The sequence below is a fragment of the Eretmochelys imbricata genome, chromosome 2 (assembly GCF_965152235.1).
Source record: "Eretmochelys imbricata isolate rEreImb1 chromosome 2, rEreImb1.hap1, whole genome shotgun sequence".
Classification (NCBI taxonomy): Eukaryota; Metazoa; Chordata; order Testudines; family Cheloniidae; genus Eretmochelys; species Eretmochelys imbricata.
In genome coordinates, this window is record NC_135573.1 from 135594830 (window position 1) to 135620370 (window position 25541).

General features: G+C 41.2%; 1 protein-coding gene across 1 annotated transcript in view; it reads left to right on the forward strand.

Annotated features, from left to right (window-relative positions):
* ANKH (ANKH inorganic pyrophosphate transport regulator) overlaps positions 1 to 24778 on the forward strand; it is a 139239-nt gene extending 114461 nt beyond the window's left edge. The window contains exons 10-13 of the mRNA XM_077810774.1: positions 19076 to 19205; positions 20311 to 20434; positions 21131 to 21230; positions 23614 to 24778. Of these exons, the coding sequence (XP_077666900.1) occupies positions 19076 to 19205; positions 20311 to 20434; positions 21131 to 21230; positions 23614 to 23730 (471 nt within the window). The 3' untranslated portion in view covers positions 23731 to 24778. The remainder of the gene's footprint in view (positions 1 to 19075; positions 19206 to 20310; positions 20435 to 21130; positions 21231 to 23613) is intronic.
* Positions 24779 to 25541: the final 763 nt, after the last annotated feature.

The window sequence follows — 25541 nt, forward strand, 5'->3', positions numbered from 1 at the left end:
CTATGAATAAGATAGTCAGTGGAGCTATAGGTTCATGTCTGATATTTCCAGATGTTTAGACAAACCTATATCTTCCATCAGATCTGGCAAGGGTAGAGGGAGTTCTTTAAAACTCTATAGTAAGATATTTTGCTGTCTTGCTATGCATGTTTTACCCCCCCCCACTTACCATTAATTGAGATTCTATTTATTGTGTAGTGAAGAACCCTGAGGCACCCTTCAATTCATTCACAAAATACTTATCAGATGTAAGAGAGCAAAAGAGGTCCCATAGAGTGGAAGATCATAAGAGCAGTCTAAGAGAGTGGCTAGTTTCTCGTGGCTGCTCCGAAGCTGGTCTCCTGCACAGCTGTCTCTAGTGTCAGCCCCAGCATTTAAATTAGTTTTGCTGTTTCTCAGTTGGATTGTATCCAAGAACAGATTCACACAGAGACTGCGGTTTAGCATTAATGTGCATCTATATTTTGAACTAAAACATCTAACTTTCCAAAGCACTATGCAGCTTATAAGGTATATGCCTGTGGAAACCATACATCAAGGCATCATATTTCAAGCCTGAAGGACAGCAGATTCCAGTCAGAACCTGACAGCAAACCAAATTATGCCCTTAGCTACCCCTGAGCAACTCTGCTGAAGCCACTGGGGAAGCACAGGGGTAACTAAGGCTAGAATTTGACCCATAGTTAGGATAATTGTTCTTTGATTAAAAATATCATATAATCATTTTCCCCCTAAAGAGGATAAGCACAGCTCCCACCATCCTGTGTCCTGAAGTCAGCATTAGTATATGTCAGCTGTCAAAGAAATCCAAAAATAGAAATAACAATAGCTCCTACTTCCAACACATTCCAGTGAGGAGAGTGAATTGATTTCTGGGCATGTAGCTGATCAGGTTGTGGACATACTGACCCAAACTGAAGGTAGAGAGTGACTTGCAGGTCCTGACAGACCCAACAGAGTCAGAGGAACAAGAGCTCCATGGGGAGTCCTGACCCTCAGCCTATTTCACTTCCCCACTGGCTGGAACAAGCTTCTGCCTTCTCCCTAGCAGTTCCAATGCATCTGGGTACCACCAGGGCGGAAACTTAGAGAGCTAGAGTTTCCCTTCCCTTAATACAAACACCACCTCTTCCCCTGGAGTCCAGAAGTGGTCACTTAATCGCTGCAGCTATGCTGGGTTTGAGAGAGGGGGACAATGCCCACTTCAGTTGAAGCAAGAACAAGCCTAGGGTTAAATTGGTAGAGAGGCTTAAAAAAATTAAGGACAGCATTTTCAGAAGTGGCTGATGAGTTGATGCCTCAATTTTTTGGCACCTTACTTAGAGACTTGATTTACATTGGGTGCTGAACACCCACCCTCTAAAATTACAGCCCTTTTAAAGGTGACTCAAGTTGGCCACCCAGAAATCACTAGTCACTTTCAGGTGAAGATTTGTACTCCTGTGGGCAGCAGAGGGAAAAATTAATGTAGTAGATACTGAAGGGATAGCGAGGAGCAGAGGGAGGGTTACACAAAAGTTCTTTGAGCCACAGTGACAAATTCCTAAGCAAAGCAACTAAAGACAAAGATAAACAAGGAAGAAAGGAGAGCAGCAGAATACAGACCCTGGACTTCAGAAAAGCAGACTTTGACTCCCTCAGGGAACTGATGGGCAAGATCCCCTGGGAGAATAACATGAGGGGGAAAGGAGTCCAGGAGAGCTGGCTGTATTTTAAAGAATCCTTATTGAGGTTACAGGGACAAACCATCCCGATGTGTAGAAAGAATAGTAAATATGGCAGGCGACCAGCTTGGCTTAACAGTGAAATCCTTGCTGCTCTTAAATACAAAAAAGAAGCTTACAAGAAGTGAAAGATTGGACAAATAACCAGGGATGAGTATAAAAATATTGCTCGGGCTTGCAAGAGTGAAATCAAGAAGGCCAAATCATACCTGGAGTTGCAGCTAGCAAGAGATGTTAAGAGTAACAAGAAGGGTTTCTTCAGGTATGTTAGCAACAAGAAGAAAGTCAAGGAAAGTGTGGGCCCCTTACTGAATGAGGGAGGCAACCTAGTGACAGAGAATGTGGAAAAAGCTAATGTACTCAGTGCTTTTTTTGCCTGTGTCTTCACGAACAAGGTCAGCTCCCAGACTACTGCACTGGGCAGCACAGCATGGGGAGAAGGTGACCAGCCCTCTGTGGAGAAAGAAGTGGTTCGGGACTATTTAGAAAAGCTGGACGAGCACAAGTCCATGGGGCCAGATGTGTTGCATCCGAGAGTGCTAAAGGAGTTGGCGGATGTGATTGCAGAGCCATTGGCCATTATCTTTGAAAACTCATGGCGATCGGGGGAGGTCCCAGATGACTGGAAAAAGGCTAATGTAGTGCCCATCTTTAAAAAAGGGAAGGAGGAGGATCCTGGGAACTACAGGCCAGTCAGCCTCACCTCAGTCCCTGGAAAAATCATGGAGCAGGTCCTCAAGGAATCAATTCTGAAGCACTTAAAGGAGAGGAAAGTGATCAGGAACAGTCAGCATGGATTCACCAAGGGCAAGTCATGCCTGACTAATCTAATTGCCTTCTATGACGAGATAACTGGCTCTGTGGATGAAGGGAAAGCAGTGGACGTGTTGTTCCTTGACTTTAGCAAAGCTTTTGACACGGTCTCCCACAGTGTTGTTGCCAGCGAGTTAAAGAAGTATGGGCTGGATGAATGGACTATAAGGTGGATAGAAAGCTGGCTAGATTGTCGGGCTCAACGGGTAGTGATCAATGGCTCCATGTCTAGTTGGCAGCCGGTATCAAGTGGAGTGCCCCAGGGGTCGGTCCTGGGGCCGGTTTTGTTCAATATCTTCATAAATGATCTGGAGGATGGTGTGGATTGCACCCTCAGCAAGTTTGCAGATGACACTAAACTGGGAGGAGTGGTAGATACGCTGGAGGGTAGGATAGGATACAGAGGGACCTAGACAAATTGGAGGATTGGGCCAAAAGAAATCTGATGAGGTTCAACAAGGATAAGTGCAGGGTCCTGCACTTAGGACGGAAGAATCCAATGCACCGCTACAGACTAGGGACTGAATGGCTTGGCAGCAGTTCTGCAGAAAAGGACCTAGGGGTGACAGTGGACGAGAAGTTGGATATGAGTCAACAGTGTGCCCTTGTTGCCAAGAAGGCCAATGGCATTTTGGGATGTATAAGTAGGGGCATTGCCAGCAGATTGAGGGACGTGATCTTCCCCTCTATTCGACATTGGTGAAGCCTCATCTGGAGTACTGTGTCCAGTTTTGGGCCCCACACCACAAGAAGGATGTGGAAAAATTGGAAAGAGTCCAGCAGAGGGCAACAAAAATTATTAGGGGACTGGAACACATGACTTATGAGGAGAGGCTGAGGGAACTGGGGATGTTTAGTCTTCAGAAGAGAAGAATGAGGGGGGATTTGATAGCTGCTTTCAACTACCTGAAAGGGGGTTCCAAAGAGGATGGCTCTAGACTGTTCTCAGTGGTAGCAGATGACAGAACAAGGAGTAATGGTCTCCAGTTGCAGTGGGGGAGATTTAGGTTGGATATTAGGAAAAACTTTTTCACTAGGAGGGTGGTGAAACACTGGAATGCGTTACCTAGGGAGGTGGTGGAATCTCCTTCCCTAGAAGTTTTTAAGGTCAGGCTTGACAAAGCCCTGGCTTGGATGATTTAGTCGGGGATCGGTCCTGCTTTGAGCAGGGGGTTGGACTAGGTGACCTCGTGAGGTCCCTTCCAACCCTGATATTCTATGATTCTATGATAAACAAGTATTAAGATAGAAGTTTTTACACCAAGGATGGTGATGTTCTGGAATACCGTGTGAAGAGCAGTGATTGTGTGCGTTGGCTTCGTGGGGACAGCCTCCTTCCAAGTCATGAGGTGCCTTACTTTTTAATACCTCAACATTTTCATGCCATGTGACTTTTTGGGAATACGTGCAATGATGATTTCACTAACCACACGCGTCTAGGAGACAGGTCATCAAGTGTGGCGTCTAATAGATCTTTGCCATCTCTACAGTCTGATTCTATATAAGCAGCATTTAGTTTTTATAATTCATGTATCAGATGACATGACTCATTGGGTACAGAACATTAAGCAAATATGGTTTGGTATTTTAACATCACCTGCTGGCATTCCAGGTACTTTGTATTCTTTATACAAGAAGGGCTGGAATGCATTGTGCAGTCTGATTTAACGTTCATTAAAGTAGGATAAATAGGTTAACACTAGTATAAAAATTAGCAGGAAAAATTACAGCGTACTTTGTGCAGGAATATTACTTCATAATAGTTAGATTATCCATTTCTGTGTTTCTGCTAATGCTTAATATTCTCAGATATACAGAATGGATAAATCTTGAAAAATCAAATTCTAAATACAGAAGCAGAGAGGTAAAGAGATTTTTTTAAATGGCAACACTATCACTGACATACTGAGATGTTTGTTGAATAAAAGTGACCTGGGAGATGAGCCAGATTTGCAACATTATGGTTCCAGCCTGTTATTTTCACTGATGAAGGATTATTTGAAAGTCAGTTCCTTTAAATGGATTACACTCCTGCAATTAAAGCAAGCTTTTATATGATTTTTATTTATTTTATTGTTTAAGAAAAAAGCCTGGAGTTTGACTCAAAGGAGTGTGATTTCTGGTGTATGTTTAGAAATGCCTGCATAGTTGTTTTGAGTATGCACTGTTCAGAGTAGAGAAATAATTGAAATGCCCTTCTTCAGAAGGTCACAGAACATAACAAGGGTTTTTGTTTTGTTTTTTTAAATATTACTTTCCAGCCCCATTATCACTTCTACACCAATGTTCTACCACAGCATGGTTCCTTTTCTTTATAATCTGTTTTCCAGTGCTTCATCCAGTCTAGCTTTATTCGTTTCAAGCAATGTTTCTTCCTCAGCTAACTGTGGGACGCTCCTGTAAGTTTCACCTTTACAAAGTTAGCCATGATATTCAGTATGTTTTCCTTTCTTCGTATTTGAAAAGAATTACACCACCTTGTACCACCTTAAACAGTTTCCCTCTCCCCAGGAAGTGCTGAAGATCTTCAAAATTGGAATAGCCACATGTGTTTCAGTCAGGAGTAGGCAATACTTGCTTCCTGTGTCTACTTTGTCTGCTCCTAGTATCAAGTAGGTGAAGTCTGGCTGAGTTAGAAACTGGGTGAGAAGAACAATGCAATACTGTTAATTCCTAAGGATCCAAATACTCTGTTTAGTCTCTGTACCACTGCTATCCAGTTGGGTTGCATTGCAGAAATATTTTCCCACACGTTTAAAGAAGCGAAATGAAGGGAGGTGTGCATGGGATAAGCTGTGTTGCCAATACCTATAACGTCCAATGAGAGACATAGAGCAGTCAAAAGGTCAAACCTCAACTGCATACATGGTGAACTGATACATTTCACTTTGTGAAGATATTTTACACATTCCCTTTACCTTTCATTTTTTTCCTTTAATGAATCATTCTCAATTATTTAGTCCATCATAGGCAATAACTAGGGATTTATCCAAATCATGGCTCTATAGCTAAAAATGTACAGATGGATTACAATGCAATTGATTATGGGCAAGAGGTCAAAATTAATAGGGAAGGCACAGATACGGAATATTTACTTCAGCCAACTCATCACTTCTCACCGAACACCCAAACCAATCTGCTCAGCTTGCCTATAACCTGACTCTACCTCCTGACAAACCCAACCACTCTCTCTAACAAGCAACATTACAAAGGCAGAGAAATGAACTTAAAAATAATATGGGTCAACTCTGTTTTTTTGGCATCTTACTTCAGGCAGGGCCTTAGTCAGAACCTCGTTATGCCAAGGAGATGCTAAGTTATACATTATAACTGGAACTTGCATCTTCCTGGCATAATTCATTTGTTTCACGACCAGGCCTTGACTGCCAGGGCAAGCTCTGTGATCTCACTGACCTACTTTTTGAAACATTCTGTCAACTCCAGGAAGGGTCCAGTTCTAGAACGGTACAACACCCCTGCAGAGGCTCAGCTTGTTTTCCCCATGTTATTTTCCTCTCCTGTGCTGAACAGAATAGCAGTTTTGAAAATGATGTGTTGCTAAACTTATTCAGTCAAACAAGGCTTCTCCCTTCACCACCCCTTCTTGGTTTTGTTTTTAGTTCTTACTGTAGTTAAATATTAACTGCTATCAGGTTTCCAAATGCCATCTCAAACACAGATCTCCTGCCTGGTCAATAAGAGGTTTGACCAACAATGGTGGACTTGCCAAAATCCTAATATCAGAGAGCTGATGGTTTTGTGCCATCCATGACACTCTACTGACCCTTTGTCTGTGAACAAGGAGATTCTGTTTTGTCCAGAGAGGTGAAGATTGAGGTCTCATTGTCTGATTCTGCACAAAAAGGATCCATTATGTGTGAGTGAGTACAACAAGAGGGAAATGGAGGATCAGACATTTTCATTGTAGCATATATCTGCTCAAACACCTTAATTGTGAAGGGTGACACTGGAGTAAATCCCAAATGTTACTGCTGGGCTGATTTGAAGGTTGTAGTTAGAATACTTAGAACACTTCAGGAGCACTGTGAGCTACAGTTTCAGTGACTAAATTCTGAAATTGAGAGCTTTCAAAGAGATCTCATGTCCACCACCTTCAGCTTATTCAAGCTTTTATAAGAAGAGCCTGGATAAGCTTCACCTTTTTTAAAAAAAACTAAACAAAAAAAACCCAACCCACACACAGCATTCATGCGTGTCTCCAACACATTAGTGAACCAGCCCAGGAGTAATCACAAGGCTTAAGTATATTCAGTAGTAATTGCATGGGAAGAACATGCAGTAGCATCATTTTTGACCATGCTAATGCTAACAGAAATAAAGTTACTGTACAGCGGCTGGACCCAGCTTTAGTTTTGCCAGTGATCTTCCTCTTATGTAGCAGTGCGATATGAGCAAAGTCAGAGAAGAAGAAGAAGCTATGAACATGAAAACCACTACTTTGGAAGGAAAAAGTGATGCCACATAGAGCATTCCTGCATTGTTTGGTTTCCCCCTACTGCTTGAAAACTTTTGTATTTGACAGTTATTTTTTTTCTTAACCCATCACTTAGTGAAGAGAGATTCTAAGACTGCTCAGATATATGGGCAAACTTTTTGCAGGGCAGGGAAATTATCCATTGATACAAAATATTGACTTCATGACTGTTCACGATATTGTACATGGACATAGACACACTAGCATCTTATTCTGGTCTTTCTGTTGTAAACATGCATGTTTCTTGACTTATTCTACATATTTCTTATATGGCCTAAGGTACCAATATTCTGCCCCATCTCAAATGGGGTAATACATATAAGGCATATTTCAAAACATAACACGAGATTGGGGGGAACCATTTTCCCTTCTGTTGTCCATAGAAATGACTGACCCATAAAGTAGTGGACTGCCTTAAAAAAAAAAAAAAAAACTCTTCTAAATATGTAAAAGCCCTTAATGTAGGGCTTTGGTTTGAGATCTTCTTGAACCTCTTCCTGATGGGTATTTCTGCTGGGATACCACCACCACATTTCATGTCAGCAGCCCTTGATGTGATAGCTCCTAGAGTTCAGAAAGTATTGGCCCGTGGCAATATACAAAATCATTTTTCAGTTTTGCTAAATTAGTGCTACTGTTATCTTCATATTTAGAGTCCTTTCCCTTACAAGAAGTCATGCATGACAATTGCTTATAAAATGGTGGTTATTAACCTATTTATTAGCGGTGATTGCACAGTACCATGAACACTTTAGCAGGCAGTAGGGAATATTTTTTACTATTGGTGTAACTGTAGAGCTATGCTTAAGGTTCCATCAGTGTTCCTAATTACAGGATGAAAATGGAATCAGAGTATCTGGCTTAATGACAGCAAATATGAGTAATGTTGCAGTATTAAAGGTGCATTATTGCTCACCATTGTTTGACTTAGATTGAAACTGCAAGTAAAAACTACTTATTTCTTTCCACTTTAAGATAGGCATTTATAAGATATACACCATATTACCACCACATTGGCATCTGAAAGAGGCTTAAAGTTTCAAAGGTCATTGAAGCTGGCTGCTTCACACTGGCTATTATAGCTGACAAAAATATAGAGAGATTCTCTAAGATTACAGTGCTCTCCAGACATCTTGCATAGATGGATATCAGACAAAGGGTCAAATTCAGATCTTCATACTTATGCAACTTAGAGCAAGACACACATTTGAGTGACTGACAGACTCTGCAACTAGAACAACCTTTTTTAAAAAAAGTCACACCTACTCTCTACTTCAGCCTCTCTTTCATGTGTGATGTCAACTTCTCGAAAGGGGATGGAGTGACTTGCAATTTATTTTATGTGAAAGAGAGACCACTTAGTTATCCAGCCAATAGGAAACTGGCTGAATATTATTTTACATCACTTATGGCTAAGTCAGTAATCCAAACAAAATATAAAACTAAAGGACATCTTGTGGATTTGTTGCATTCCTTAGATGACTTTGGGTCCTTAACCTATTTTTAGTTATATGTGATTGGATTATTCTATACAAGTGTAGAGAGAGACTGTACAAGAGAATACCTATACTTGACAGCTTCATCTTGAGATCACTCCAGACTTTCCCCAAATGTATCAAGTACAATTCGCCTCCACTGTTATTAGAAGGCTACGCCCATTAAACAACTACGTTTCTGGGTCATGACAGATATTATCCTCTTTGTCAGGCCCTAATTTTTAAAATGAGCATCAGAATCTGAACTGTAGCCTAAATAAACAATAGGCTAAATTTGCCAGACACGAAACTCTGGTAATCTAAGTCGCCTTTTGATGGCTCTTTCCTAATGAAATAATAAGACATTAGGCTCCATTGATGCACTGGAAAGACCATAACAATGATGTGCTAAGTGATGGAGTGCACGTACCGTCTTTTGTTGTTTTGGCTTGTGCTCTGAGTTGGAAAACATGAATGACATTGGGTCATGCCAGTGTTTGAGAAATGATGAGTCATGTTGCAGCTTTGTCAGCTGGTTGGGGGGTTTTCTGATTGGAGATTACATTATAGCCCAATCTACTTGTCCTTTGCCATTTCCTGGAAAAGTCTTGTGTTTATCCATAGATGTACAAAAGCTACCTATACACATGGCAGTTATCTTGGTTAACTTTTCACTATAATTTATTACTTAATGGGTCTCTCAGGACAAATAACACCTACTGGCGCACACTAAGTACATTAGAATAGTTTCAAGGTGTGGTATCTAGAAAATGAAATGTTCTGTGTGCTAGAAATTGTTGAAAACCAGTGAGTTCACTCATCCAAGTTCTCAAATGAAATCTCAGCAACATTTTTGTACTGGAGTTGTTTAATACATTGGTGGTTAAATTCAAGGTCAAATGCATTTACTGTATCTGAGAGAAGGGATTGAGTAGTTTGAGTGAGCACTTGTATTTTGAGACTTTCTCTGCTGTAAGGAGGGGTGGGGTGGGAGTGGGGGAGAGACCAGCTGCTGCAAGCTCAGTGGCAGCAGAGAGGTAGGCTTCTTCAGGGTGAGAGGCTGCTCTACTCCCTACAGGGGAAATAACCAAAATGGAGTGCCTGCTTAGGGGAAGGACTGACACACAACCCCCTCCCCCCCACACACACACGCATCCAGCGAGGGGGCAGGGAAAGGGTATTCCCCTTTGTTTTGTGTTTGTAAATTTGTTTCTTTTTGTTTTGTGGAAGAGGACTCCTTGGGCCTGATAAATAAACAGTGGGGAAGACAAACACTGTCCAGAGTGTGGCTGACTTACCTCAGGTCCTGCAGCCACTAGAGAGGGAAGTGCTAAGTCTGGAGGGACAGAGGAGGTGCCTTGCCACACTTGATGTCAGGAATGGGTTTGTTGGCACAGTGAACCATCTTGGGGCAAGGTATATCACCCTCAAAGTGGATTACATAGTGAGGGCACTGGTGGAAGCCACGGCAGCACAACAAGACGCTACCTGGGTACAGATGGCCACCCAACGGGAGTTGGTACAGCTACGGCAGGAAATGAATCAACTGCTGATGAGCCAGGCAGCCCAGGATCAAGCAACCCTGCAGGAGGTCTTGAACCAACTGAAGGCCTCTGACACATGGCCATGATGGGACACGATTTCTAAGGGGCCACAGTTACCTACAAAAGATAACTATGGAAGGTGACATGGAGGCATACCTTCTCACCTTTGAAAGAATGGCCCTATGTAAAGCCTGGCCCCGAGACCAGTGGGCCAGCATCTTCACTTCTTTCCTGTGTGGAGAGGCCCAGAAGGCCTACTACGACATGGCAATGGAAGCTGCTACAGATTACTCCCAGTTGAAGGCTGAAATCCTGGCAAGGTCCAGGATGACGACAACTATAAGGGCCCAGGGGTTCCATGTGTAAAGGTACCGGGATGGCAAAGCACTGAGGTCACAACTCTTTGACTTGATGCATCTATTGCGGAAGTGAGTGTGCCCCGAGATCCACTGAACAGAGAGGATTATAGAAGTCTTAGTGTTGGACAGGTTCATGAGAGGACTACCACCAGACCTATGAGGATGGGTAAGCCAATGTGACCCCTCCTCTTATGATTTAGTTGCCCTCGTAGACAGGCAGTTGGTGGTCCAAGAAAGTTTCTTGGCCATTAAGTCCTCCCCATCCCCCAATTTCCCAAAGGCCCAGACTTCTGAAAGGTTGGGCAGAACTATATTGCAGAGGAAGGACGCTGAAGAGCAACCTGAGGCTGCGAAGGGGCTTGGGGAACTGGGGAGAGGGTCATGGGGTAAGACTCAATAGCCAAAAAATAGTGGAATGCCCTGAGCGGGATATAGGTGTTATGTCTGTCGGGAACTAGGGCATATAGCAGCCCAATGTCCTAACGTTGAGGAGCCCGTGCAGTGCAACCTGGGTTATCATGAAGATCCATGTGGCTTGATCAACCTTGTGGGAGTCATGATGAACTCACATAGATATACGCAGCCAGTTAGGATGAATGGCATAGAGACCATTCCATTAGTGGACTCTGGAAACTAGTGGGGTGGAACCAGCTTTCTCAGGCCAAATGCACAGGAATAACCTGTGTACATGTGGCTGTCAATTACTGTCCGACCATCTCTGTACGAATTGAGGTTCAGGGGAACACTATCAGGGTGATGGCAGGGGTGATCCCTAAGCACCCATATCTGGTCCTCGTAGGATGAGATTTCACAAGGTTTGAAAACCTGCTCCTGGTGGATGAGTCAGAGGAGCGTAGTGATTCCGGGATTGATAATCAGGCCCCAGTAGATAGCCCTCTCCCAGTTTCTCTGAATTAGCCCAGGACTTTTCTCTGCAACTGGGAAGCCCTGGAAAGCTAGGTGAGAAAGGAGGAAGGACAAAAGATTGGGGATCAGGATCTTGGCCCAGAACCAAAGGGCCGCGCTCATAGGTAAGCAGTCTTGTCCAACAAGTGAAGGAGGAGTGACTCAGATAGTTGACGAGCCAGAAGCTAGACCCCATTCCGCTGAGACCAATCCTGGAAGTGCAACAGAAATAGGTCCCCTTGAACTTGAATATATTGGGCTATCATTTAAGAATTTTGGGCAGAACCAAGCCAATGATCCACTACACCACAATATTAGAAAGAAATAGTTGTGGTGAATGGGGTCCCAGTGGAGGGGAAAACAAAAAGCCCAGGGTCATACTTCATGATAAAAAGGGACCTATTATATAGAGTAGTCCAAATACAAGACCAAGAAGTGGAGCAGCTCCTGGTACCTCGAAGACACCAGAGGGCACTGTTGGACCTAGCCCATTGTCATTTGTTCAGAGGACATCTAGGGGTAGATAATACCCTCGATCAAATCCTACAGAAGTTCTTTTGGCCAGGAGTTTATATGGAGATCTGACAATATTGTACCTGCTGCCCAGAATGCCAATTACATGGCTCACAACCGCTCTTGAGGGCCCCTTTAGTACCTCTACCAATTATCTGAGCATAAGCTTTCGTGAGCTACAGCTCACTTCATCGGATGCATTCTGTGGAAAATACAGAAGATGTTTTTATACACACAAACACAAAAAAATGGGTGTTTATCACTACAAAAGGTTTTCTCTCCCCCCCCCCCCCCCACCCACTCTCCTGGATTTGTGCTGGAAATGGCCCACCTTGATTATCATACACATTGTAAGGAGAGTGATCACTTTAGATAAGCTATTACCAGCAGGAGAGTAGGGTGGGGGGGTAGAGGGAGAGAAAACCTTTTGTAGTGATAAACTCCCATTTTTTTCATGGTTTGTGTGTATAAAAACATCTTTTGTATTTTCTACAGTATGCATCCGATGAAGTGAGTTGTAGCTCACGAAAGCTTATGCTCAAATAAATTGGTTAGTCTGTAACCTGTCACAAGAACTCCTTTTCTTTTTGCGAATACAGACTAACGTGGCTGTTACTCTGAAATCTACCAATTATTGAAGTTGTGTTCAAGAGGGTAGCCGTAGACCTGATAGACCCACTGGAGAAGGTGGCCTGGGGCCATCAGAGTGTGCTGCTTGTTCTGGACTATGCCACCCAATACTCAGAACCCATACCCCTACGAAACTCAATGTCCAAGATGATAGTGAAGGAGTTGATTCAAATTTTCTCTAGGGTTGGGGTACCCAAAGAGATCTTGATGGAGCAAGAAACCCCCTTTTTGTCAGAATTGATGAAAGACGTGCAGTGCTCCACATACGGGCCCTATGAACCTCAGTCTACCATCCACAGACTGACCGCCTCGTCGAACACTTTAATAGGACGCTGAAGAACATGATATGGAAATTGGTGAGCCAGAATGGAAAAATTGGAATACCTTACTGTCTTACCTGATGTTTGCTATAAGGGAGGTTCTCCAAACTTCTACTGGGTTTTCCCCCTTTGATCTGCTGTATGGTCACCAGCCCCGTGGTCTACTGGACATGGCCAAGGAAGCCTAGAAAGAACAGCCAAACCAGGGAGGAACATGTGATGCAGATGCAGAACTGAATAGCCCAAGTCACCTCCACAGAGCGAGAAAACCTGGAAATAGCACAAGAGACCTATTATAATTGCTGAGCAAAGGTTCAGAAATTTCAGATGGAAGATCGGGTTGTGGTGGTAGTGTCCACAGCTGAAAGCAAGCTCCTGGCCATATGAAGTAGTAGAAGCCATCGGGTAAGTTGACTATAAAATTCAACAGCCCAAACACCAGAAACAGGAGCAGATCTACCGTGTCTACCTATTGAAGCTCTGGCAAGACAGAGAAGCCAACAACAGGACAACGCCCCGCAGCAAGGGGGCAAGGAAAGGTATTCCCCTTTGTTTTGAGTTTCTAACTCTGTCTTTTTGTTTGGAGGAGGAGTACTCCTTGGGTTGCCTCCCTTGGCAATATTGGTAAATAGAGGGTGGAACACAAGCACTGTCCAGAGTGGGGCTGATTTTACTCCAGCCCACCACTGCCAGAGGGTGAAGTGCTAAGTCTGGCAAGACGAGGAGCTACCTTGCCACAATACCTATGATAAGGTAACAAAACTCAAGCTGGTGCTTAAATTCCACAAACAAAGGCCTTACTCCAATACCACTAAGCTCTCAGCCTCAGCAAGTTTCACCCTGTGCTTAGTGATTCACAGCATCCCCTACTGAATACACATATTACACTGAATGGCAGTCACCACACACATTTATAAGGATCTCTGCCTAATAAAGACATGGTCAGATAAAGACACGTACCACAGTTGTTGTAATAGAAACGTTACACATACACACTTTCCCCAATGGCCTACAATGATGCAAGTTTCCAGTTGTTGTTTAAAATGTAAAGCTCCACAGGGAAGGGACTATTTTCCTCTGTGTTCTGCATGTCGTTTGGCATGCTGTGGGCATGTAGCAAATATAATAAACATTAGCTTTGTTTTTGCAAAGCTAAAAATCCAGGAAGCCAGCCTGCGTGGTAGGGCATAATTATTAGAGAAGTTTAAGTTCTTTAGATCTTTACTGCTTTCGACCCTCATCCTGCAAACACTTAAGACGATGCTTAAATATACTACTCTGAATAGTCGATTTTAACTTTTCCTCCATGAATTGATTTAAATTGAACTTCTTACAGTAGTTATGTAAGCATGCCCCTAAGTGTATGCAGCATAGGGCTTCTAGTCCTGATCCTCATTATAGTCAACAGCAAAACTTTCATTAACTTCAATGGGAGCAAAACTGGACCCTGAGCACAGTAGTTTTGACTAATCTACAGTAATTCTGGAACTAAAGAAAAAAAAAAAAAGATTTTCTCCTCTTAGCCATATTAGGCTACCATTTGAAACACTTTCAGAGAAAGAACGAGATGTTCTTTAATGTATAGTAGCATATACTTTGTCCTGGTAATATGCCAGTGTTGCTGTTCAGTACAGCGTAGGGAATGATGTACCACTCTTGCAGGAATGGCATTATGCTGTGCAGTCCAGTAGCTGACACTGATGTGCAATACAAGAATGATCAAATTCTTTCTTTATAATTTGCTAAATCTGTGAAAGTAGTTTTCCTTTGATGTCTTAGATGTGTTTCTGAGCTCTTGAACCAGGACACCGCATTGAAATTACAGTCAGGATGTCACTTTTGAATACAAAGATGACAGATTTCCCAAATGATTAAAAAATGTATGACAGAAAAATCCCTGTTTCATTTAGAAAGTGGAAATTGCTCTTTATATCTTTGGGGAATTACACTGTTATAAATTTTTGAAGGTGTCAGGTTTACCCTACAGCGTTTGCTTAATTTTTCACAGAATACTGCAGTTTTAGCTAGAAGTTACACTGCTATTAAAATTACAGCTTTTGTCATTCTCAAAACGTAGGTGGTTTTAAAATATGTTCTCTTTAACCATGAAAGTAGATAAATTGCTTGCCATGAGTAGTGTTTCTGATTAAAAGAGAACTTTTACTGGAAAAAATGGATTGAATTTATTTCAGTCTCTTATCACTTCATACTTTATTTGTTTATTACACATAATAAAATTACTGTAATTTTGAAAGGAACATTAAAGAAAAAGTTAGAATTTTGACTTCCATTATCTATGTATGTTCTCTGTAGTTCAGTCCCTGGTTTTCTAATAGCAAGGTCATCTTCAAGGTGACCAGCTATCTGTGCAGAAAAGTGCATTGAAGTTAGTGCAATTAAAACTTCACTGTTCAAACTTTGACTTTTCAAAGATAAATAACAATTCACTTTACGGCTATTTCACTTCAGTGTGGGTGTCTGAGCACGGGCAATAAAATGAAAGGTTTGATTTGTGCTTGTGTTTGCCCTAAGTTATTTTCTCCATTAGGCTTTATAGGTAAGTCAATCAGAAAGCTCTCCTGCATAGCAACTTTATGCTGTTTCTCAAAAACTGTACAGTATGCCCATCACAGCACTTTCGCTAATAATGACGACCACAGTGCAGGAATTCATACGGTCACTATGCAGCTATTAGTATCTGTACTGTGCAGTGCAAACCAGCTTAGGCATTGGGACACTGAGCAACACAATGCCCAACTTTTAGGCACCTAGAAAATCACAGAAACACTGCGATCCTCAAAGCCTGAGTTACGCACTTAAGCTCCCTTTACAGTGAATGGGGAGAGAGGTGCATTAGAATGCCATCCACAAAAGCCAGAATGCTAGGTGGGGAGTTGCTTAAGTTAGCCAGAGGGAGATGCTGATGAGAGGGATTTGTCCTACCCCACCAATTCACAGAGTTTAATGCCTAAGTCCAGGCTGCAGGAAGGCAGAGCTGGAAACCCTCTCCTGGAGTCAGGTGACTTAAGCACCTAAGTTGTTTTTTGTGAGAATGAAACACCTGCCTCACTCCACACAAAACAGCCTGAAGATCGGTGGTGATGCCTATCTTATAACTCTTAGCCCAGTAGTTAAGAGTATTCACCTGGGAGGTAAGACACATAGGTTCAATTTCTCCCTCTGCCTGAGGAGAAAAGGATATCAGAATATCCCATAGGTCAGTGGTTAGAGCACTCTCTTGCCAGAGTGGAGTCCCCTGTTCAAATCCTTTCTTCCCCTCAGGCAGAGGTGGGTAATTGAACCTGCATCCCAGGTGAGTGCTCTAACCACTGGTCTAAAAGTTATAAGGCTACTACCCCACTCCAAGATTGTGAATGGGCCCCAATCCAGTAGGCAGCCGCTAAGCATGCCTACTGGATCAGGTCCCACAGGTGAGATAAGTGTTTGCCTGCCTATCTTCCTCTGGTTAGTGGATTACTCTGGGAGGGAGACAAGCCTCTGGACTATTAGAGTGAGGCAGCAATGCACATGCTCAGAGGCAGAAACTTAGGCACCTAGGAAATTTTTACTCTGAAAATTTAGGCTCAGAGTTTAGGTGCTTACAGTGTTTGGCAGGAGTTTTGTGAATCACAGTAGAGCCTAAAACTTGAATTTAGCTGCCTAAATCCCAAATTTAGGCACCGAAGTCTGAGGTTTAGGCTGCTTAAATTAATCCCACCCTGAGTTCCTGTCCATGAGAAGAAGAAATAAAGCTAACTCAGCAGACTGAAGTAAGTGGTTTTGTTCACGCCTTTAAGCTGTCAGGAAGATGCCTCTGCATGTAGCACAGGGTCAAGTGACTTATTTGTAGAGCCCTGCGTGGGTACAAAATTCATATCCTATCTGTGGAAGTAAATTTTGTATCTGTGCAGGGCTCTATTTACTTGGTGTTGTCAATAAAAGAGTGTCTGTTTGCATGTTAATTAGAAAAGACAATCACTGGTACGCAACTAGAGAACAAGGGTGAAATACTGGCCCCATAAAAGTCAACGGGAGTTTGACGGTTGACTTCAATGACGCAAGAGTTTCACTGCAAATATATGGAAGAACATGTGGGTCATATAACTGGAGAACTGCTAAGGGCCATAAAATCGCACCATAGATTAAAAAAGAGTCAATTAGACACTGAGGGCATCATCAGATTCTGATTTATTGAAAAGTAAATTCAGTTCTGTTGTCTTGCAGTCTGACAGACTGGCATGCTTTAAGGCTTCTAGTTATGGTTTGTTTTATTTATGATCACTCTTTCTCAGCATCCCTTTTCTTGCGGAAGATGAAAAATAACTAACTTTATTTTTAACAACAAAAACAAATTAAATTACAAGGTGTGAGGAACATGCCAGAGTTAAACAATGGTGTGAACATCAGGGCTGCTGTCCCTACGTCTGGAGAAAGTGCCCTGAGATCTTTAAAATGTCACCAGTAAGGACTTTCGTTTTGTATCTCATCCCAAAGATGGAACAGCTAACTGCACAGAGTTCCCACCACTGCGCTGGGGCAATGGTTTAATGCTTGCTGAGAGGGAAGAGCATTATGTATTGAGCCACCACACCACTTCTTAAAACATGGTGCATTTTCTTTAACATTTTCCGTTCAAATCCGGACTAACCATAAAAGTTCTTAAATGATAATATCTGACAAGTTCACCGTACGAGGCATTATGGCTGCCAGGCTACCATGGCTTTCCAACATGCATTGATGCTTTGTACAGGATAAAAGCAGACACATTTCTATACCTTTTAAAGTACTGGTATCAGCAGCAGTAAAGTTAAATCTTTCTTGGAGGCAATTTCAAATCTAAGCTATTCAAATCTGTGTTTATGTGCTTCTGAACATTGGCACTCTGTCTACTGTAGACTCAAGTTCTTAAATCATGCTTGATCATCCTAATGTATGTAACAAGCTGCAGACAGACACTATAGGAATGCTATGTGCTGGGGGTTCTTGAGCTGTCTTAGGGGTTACTACCATTATACTGATGGCAGCGTCTCTGTGTATACAACTGTTCGGCTACTCCTAAGTGACTGTTGTGAGTGCCTGTACATCTGTATGTGTTTGTGGGCAAACTCAGAAGACATGCACTATTTTTATACTCTTTACTGCTGTATTTGGAATGGAGGAAGGAGATAGGTGCAGTACAATAATATTTGGCATTTCTACAGCTTTTAAAGTTCTGTAGCATCCAGGGATCTCACAACAGGTTATAAACATTAATGAATTAAGCCCCACCCACCCCCAACTCCTGTAGTTAAAGGAGGAGGTAGCTAGGAATTTACTGCATTCAGATACTTAAGAGCCACTTGACATCGTATCCATCAGGAGGGTTATATGAATGCAGTCCTCAAAACAAAAGAACATAATTCCTCAGTGTCTTCAGGAAGAACTTGTGATAGTGTTTTCTTTTCCGAGGCTGCTGTTTTGATTTATTTCAGGGAAGGTCAGAAAGTTTTCAAGATCTGAATCTATTTTCTTTTTGTTACTCTGCTTTATGCTTTGTGGTAAAAGCATTTGGGTGTTCAGAGCCATTAAGCACCCACAACTTGGTTTGAAGTCAGTGGGAGCTGTAAATGTTCAGCACTTCACCAAGTACAGGGATTGTTCTGACTCGTGGTAAGGGGAAAGATTCCTTGGATGACCTCTCACAACCTTTTCTCCCCGATTTCTACTTAGTTTAGCATCTGGCTAGCCCTTTACATGTGAAGAAGCCAGGAATTCTAGAATCCAAATATTGTAAAGTTACATTGTATTAAATTTTCCTGTGCATCCATGATTAATTTATGACTGATTCATAACCTGCTGGATCTTGGTATTTGCCTGGTGTACTATTTCTTTCTTTGGCTTATATGTGAAGAGGCAGTAATGTAGGCTAGTAGTTAAAGGAGGTAGCTAGGAGTCAGAACTGGCAAGTTCTGGGTTATCAATTCTTCATGTGATCTTGAGCAGATTACTTAACCTTCCTGTATCTCAGTTTACCCATCTGTACCAATAATATATGCCAGTCTTACAGGGATGAGGCTTAATTCATTAATGTTTATAACCTGCTCTGAGATCCGTGGATACTACAGATCTTTGAATGCTGTAGAAATGCCAAATATTATTGTACTGCACCTATCACTTTCCTCCATTTAATACAGGAAATACTTGCATGATCAGTTAAGCCTGTAGATTAGTAGCTGGACTCCTGTCTCTCTCCTTCTCCTTCCTTGCTTTGCTATGCAAACTCTTCCTAATTTTGTTTATGTGGTTCTCTTTTCCAGCTCTGTTTTTTGATGTTTTGGACTCCGAATGCATCAGAGAAGATTTTAGTTGACATAATTGGAGTCGATTTTGCCTTTGCAGAACTGTGTGTCATTCCTTTGCGCATCTTCTCCTTTTTCCCAGTTCCAGGTAAAAATACAGACCAGTTGACACTAGGGCTGAATGTGGCTCAAGGTATAAATGTCGTATAAATTGAAAACAACCAAAGTAAAACTTAGCACAGCTTTTCAAGAGTCAGCTTGAGTCAGCTGTTGGTAGATGGAGACAAATTTAGCATACATACATTTCTTAAATGGACTCAGTGGGAAAACTAAAAGCTGACCTGTATCTGTTATAGGTGCCTGAGAATGTGCACTGTGTGTTTCTGCCCAACTGTAATTAACTGTGTGTTTGTACAACATCTTGGACAACTACACAATATCAACACATCTTGATACTGAACAGGGCCTACAAGTCCTACTGCTATGCAAACAATAAAACGGAATGCTCTCCTTCATATTATATGGATGTTTATTACACTACTAGCCAAAATATTTCCCTCAAATATTAAAATGCTGATGTAAATATTATAACCTACATGTGTTACTGCTACATTGTATAGAGTCTTAGATATTCTTTGTATGGATCAATATATATCTAAGAGCACAGCTCTGTAAGGATTATAGTCTCCAAACATGAAGTTCTGTTTCAGGAAGTCTGTTCCCCACTTGACACATCTAGGTATCCTTTCTTCCTGACCTTAAAAGGGGTTATGCATTTTTAATGAGGAGAATGCACCTACCATATGGAAGAGGTGTTTAAGATGTATTTGTATTATTGTCACACACACATTTTTATTTTGTTTTTTATTTTAATGGAGTCAAACTATCTTCTTGTGAAATGTTTTTGGCAGGCCAGTTTCACACAGAGGGAAGTTTGCTGTACCTCAGACTGCTTTTTGCACAATTAAAAGCACTAAAACAATTCTGGACTTCCAGTCTAGTTTGCAGTTAAGGCAGTTTCACTGTAGGCAAAGCAACTGTAAACAAGGCCATGGTGTTCGTATTTTTTTATGCTAAACTCTAAATAAATAGTATTTATAATAATACCTCGCTCTTCAATAGCGCTTTTCACCAGTAGCTCGAAAAGCACTTTACAAAGGAGGTCTGTATCATTATTAACATGAAAAAATTCTCTCTCTTCCTTCATTTTCTACTACATATTTTGATTGTTTTTTCTTCCTTTTTTCTGACAGTCACAGTTAGAGCACACTTGACTGGCTGGCTCATGACACTGAAGAAGACATTTGTATTGGCACCCAGCTCAGTGCTGCGCATCATCGTCCTCATCACTAGTCTCATTGTGCTGCCTTACTTAGGGTAAGTTACTCCACTCACCACGACTCTAATGGAGTCACTCTCCTTTCACTTAATAGCTGCCCTTATTTAACTCTTTGTGTCTCCACCAAAGGCAGAGACTAAAATAAAACCAAAATAGTTTCAAACTCCTGTAAATGATCACTTCCAAAGTTCCAGCCACCTCCTGTCTCTAGCTAGGCATGTAACTATTAGCCCTTGTTGAAAATTCTACAGCTGTTAAGAGAGATGAAACCAATACCCACGGGATGCTATGAAAACTTATCAGAATTACACAGAAATTACTTACTTTTCTGAAAAATCTATGCAATAGGTATATAGGGAATGGTATCTTTTTTCTGTAGACTTCTTTTTTTAAAAAAACTGTTATTGTCTACAGCAGAGCTATCATTCTCAATTAAATTCTATATTTAGCTTGTCTTGGGGCAGAATTTGATTCATAATGGGTTTCCTCTTGTTTTCAGGCAATAACAGATTATAGTAAAAAATGAAACTATTTAGGAAGCAAATGTTACGGTAATATATCAGTTATTCTCTCTACCAGTGTCTGGATTTTTTCTCCCAGAAAATATTAAATACCTGCCCCATTAGGCCTTGTGTAGAAATTGTTCATTAAAATACATTAGTTCAATATTTTACTGAAAGTGTAATTTTATATATTTTTTTTAAATCCTACCTTTTCTTTTTTGTTATTCTCAGAGTCCATGGAGCCACCCTAGGAGTAGGATCACTTCTAGCTGGTTTTGTAGGAGAATCTACCATGGTTGCAATAGCGGCTTGCTACGTCTGTCGGAAACAGGTAGGAAACTGGTTGTGTAGAATCCAGTGACCAGGACAAACATGGATAACTACTTCTGTAAGGTGACAAGTTGTGTAGAAAACACAATTTTTGAGTAAAGGCCATGTGGAAGGTGGGCAAAAAAGTGCTGGCTTTATTTTTTATCCTGAATAAAATATTCACTTAACTGGATGGAGATGGGTTTTCTCCTCCACCGACACAAACACACACACGTTCAAAGTACAGGCTTGAATTTGCAAAAGTTTTAAGCAAGTGAGAAACTTTACTCATGTGGAGAATTCATGCATCTCTCAGTGGCCTCAGTCCTACATACCCTTATGCTTAACTTAACTCACATGGCTAGTTCCATTGATTTCAGTGAGGACTCAAATGAAAAAAGTTATGCATAGGTAGGAGGAGTGTTTGCAGGATCAGGGCCAAAGGGAATCCCCATGTGAGTATGGTTTCTCACGTGCATAAGTGAGTCTGCAGGATTGAACCCTTACAGATACGTTTTCAGGGTATGCACAAGGTATTTGATACATAACTCCTGTTAGAAGTAGTACAGCATCAATCATCTAATTAGCTAAACACAGTTGTGGTCGGAGAGTGTAGAGAAAAGAATCCTTGCTGCTTTTTCTTTTTTTTTAATTTAGAATTTTCCATTACAGGCAAAAAATCAAAAAGCCCTGCACGTTTTTACCACTTTTGCTTTTATCAACAATTATGAAATCAGAACCTATCTAAAAGCTTTTGAACTACAAGCTCATTGATAGAAGTTAAGAACAGGTTGAGGCACATCAGCAGAGCAGAGAAATTCACACTTCCTTAGCCCATGCTGTACTCTACACATGCGTAAATAGAGAACTTTGTCTCTCTGTTGTAATTAATCTTTTCTTTGCTCACTAAAAATAGTAAGAAAAATCTTCTATCCCAAGCTATTCTTGGCTTGTAGTTTCACAACAAATTTCTGTTTACACTAATATTTGTATGATGTGCATGGTATAATTGTCACATCTCCTCCAGTATTTTTGACCTCCACAATTTTCAGATGAAGTACTTTATTTTTGTAGTATAATGAAGTGGTAACAACTGGATGATCACATTTGCCTGACAGGTATAACTATTACAAGTCCAATGAATCTGAAATGATCTCTTCACCGGCCAATGTGGTAATGGCACAACCAACAGTAGTTTTGCGTGTCAGTTTATTTTCAGCTAAAAGATTAAATCTAGGTAAAATGTTTGAAAGCCACAAACCAGTTTTCTGTATACACCGCCCTCGTAATCTTGCTCTATTAATATGCCTGATTCAGCTGAATCAGTGATATCAGTGGGTTTTGGAGGGGAGTTTTACAACTGTTTTCAATAAGGACTGGGCAGCCTGCTGAGAAACAGATAATAAGGAACAGATGCTTCAACTTGTTTTGTATTGGGGCTGAGGGCATCTTAGGTTTTACTCATCCAAAACATCCTGCATGAATCATATGACTGTCTTGAAAAGACAAGTATCAGAGGGGTAGCCGTGTTAGTCTGTATCCACAAAAACAACGAGGAGTCCGGTAGCACCTTAAAGACTAACAGATTTTTTTGGACATAAGCTTTTGTGGGTAAAAAACCCACGTCTTCAGATGCAACAGACAGACATTAAGCCACATGTGCTCAACAGCAGAATGTTGGGAACACAAGTGGCCTGCCTCATACTGACAGTGGCTTCTCCTATCAGTAGTGAGCAGAGAGCTTGGGTCAACAGGTAAACACACTACACGGGAATTGGTCTTTGCTTTTGTCACTTTCTCATAGACAATACTAACTAAGTGTTCTGAACTAGGACACAGGAATTCTAGGTTCTGTTCCCAGCTGTGCCTTTGATTTTGTGAGCTTGGGCCAAGTGACTTAACTTCCTAGTGCCTTAGTTTTCCTCTATGTAAATATATGTGTGGTGGAGCCTTGGTCAAATGCCCCTTCCCCCTCTTCTCGAAAAGGAATATCACCTTCTGTCTTTGAGAAGAATGTTACTGTACTAGTGAACATCACTATTTTTACCTCTTGTGCTCCTGACTTGTGACATTTTGGAATTTAGAACCGCACCTTTCACTTTCTGTACATAGTGTTTTCCCTCCAGTTACCCTGAAGCACTTGCCTCACGACACCCCTCTGAGACAGAGGCAACAATAATACCTGTGTTTCAGAGGACAAAATGGACCCATGGGGATGTTAAAGGAAGTTTTTAAATTAACATGACAAATCAGTAGCATACCACGAGTGGAAGCCAGGAATGTTGCATTCTAAATATTAGACCACATTCCTTCTGATAAGGCCTGCCATTTGTAGGAGTGAGCTGATGCACAATGAACAATATAGATGGTCATGTGCTTATGAATACAACCTCTTTTCGACCTAGAAAAAGAAGCGGAACGAAAATGAGACTGCTACGGAAGGCGAAGACTCAGTAATGACTGACATGCCACAGATAGAAGAAATGACAGACATCGTAGAAATGAGAGAAGAGAATGAATAATAAACAGGACATGATTGTTCTCTACAGGGACACATAGAATGACACTTCAGCATCTTTTCTTCTCTCATCCTTTTTTTTTTGGTTTTATTTTTGTAATAAAGAGGCCTTGATTTAAAAGGCTTCAGATAAATTCTCTAGCATACTGAGTATGCTCACACTAATGAGGGACCTAAACGAAGGTCTTTGCTTTTGCTTGTTTTTGTTTTCTCGCTCCATGCAAACACAAAAGATATGGCTGCATCACACAAAAGGGCATTTTCCTCAATATGCATCCGTCTTCTTTGGGCAATCTGCATTTGTCAACCAAAGCCCTGCTGTGTGTCTCTGTGCCCTTGACTCTGCTGCCGTCCTTTCTTCCCTCTTTCTTTTTTTTCCTTTTTGTTGTTGAGAATTTTAAAAAAACAACCTTTGAAAATGCAGCTTTATTTTACTCGCTTGACAATGATTTCGCTATCTAAACAAATGTACCACGGTGGGCCATTATGTTTGTTTTCACTTGTCATTTGCTGTTATGCTGTATATTGTTACAAAACAAGGTAGGAAGGCATGAGCCCCAGTGAGCAAATGGTACATAAAAATAATAAAAGGGATGCGAGAAATACAGGACAAGAATGCTATTTAGCCTTTATTAAGAAGTTATCTGAGATGCAAGATTTTTCAAAAATTGTACGCATTTAAGAAAGAAGTTTTATAGAACATTGGTGCCAAGTCCTACACATAGTTTCCTTGTGACCAGTTTCCGTTCTCCTTTCCTGAAGAGGGTACAGCAGTTGGTAGAGTGGTGCAGTTGCATCTAAGGGTATGTTTACACTGCAATAAAACACCCAGGGTTGGTCTGTGTTAGGCTCCTGGGGTTCGGACTGTGGGGCTATAAAATTTTAGTGTAGATGTTGGGGCTGGAGCCCAGACTCTGGAACCCAAGCTGGAATGTCTAGATTGCAATTTTGTAGCCCCTCAGCCCAAGCCCTGCAAGCCCAGTCACCTGACACAGCCAGTTGTGGGTGATTTATTGCAACGTAGACATACCCAAGATTCTTTTCTAAGGGAAGAAAAGCTTTACCAAAGTTCTGGTCCACTGGTCTGACATAAGTTCTATGTATAATTAGTTTTTACACTACAGTTTGCTATACAATTATTTCTACAATCTTTGTTCAAAAACACACATATAACTTAAAGTACACCATGGCATAGTCCTTTAATACATATAGCCCTATTAAATATATAGGGATATTGCTTTAACCTGTTTCCCTATAAAAGTAAATCAAAATCAGTATGGGAGAAGTTTGAGTGCCTGCCAGGACGCTGAAGTCCTATGTTAGGGATCCAATTCTACAATTCTTGCTCACACTGAGTAGCCCTTGTGAGAATCGTTCCATGGGAATGAACTGCTCACCACATGAGTAAGTGTTGTACAGTGTGAACAAGATAGGCACTGTTAGGTTTAAGTGCGGCTTAAATAGCACAGAGGGCCTTCACATGAGTGATGTGTATTACAATGAATTTCATCCTATATGATGCATCCTTAAATTATGAATTTTAAATCTTATTTAGTAAAGTATATTTTTGTAAGTTTTAGAAGTGAATTATTATTTAATTATGGACAAATTCAGTTTCTAGATTACTTACCAGGTAGTCCTTACACTTCAAAGAACTGATCAACTCTAAAAACTTATTTTAAACGTTCTATCAATATGTGTATATATACATACATGTGTATAAATATATATATTGTATATTGTGTAATTTATTTTAGGCTACAGTACACTTCCTATTTTTCCAAGTTCCTTAAAAATGTCTCTGATACAATATGT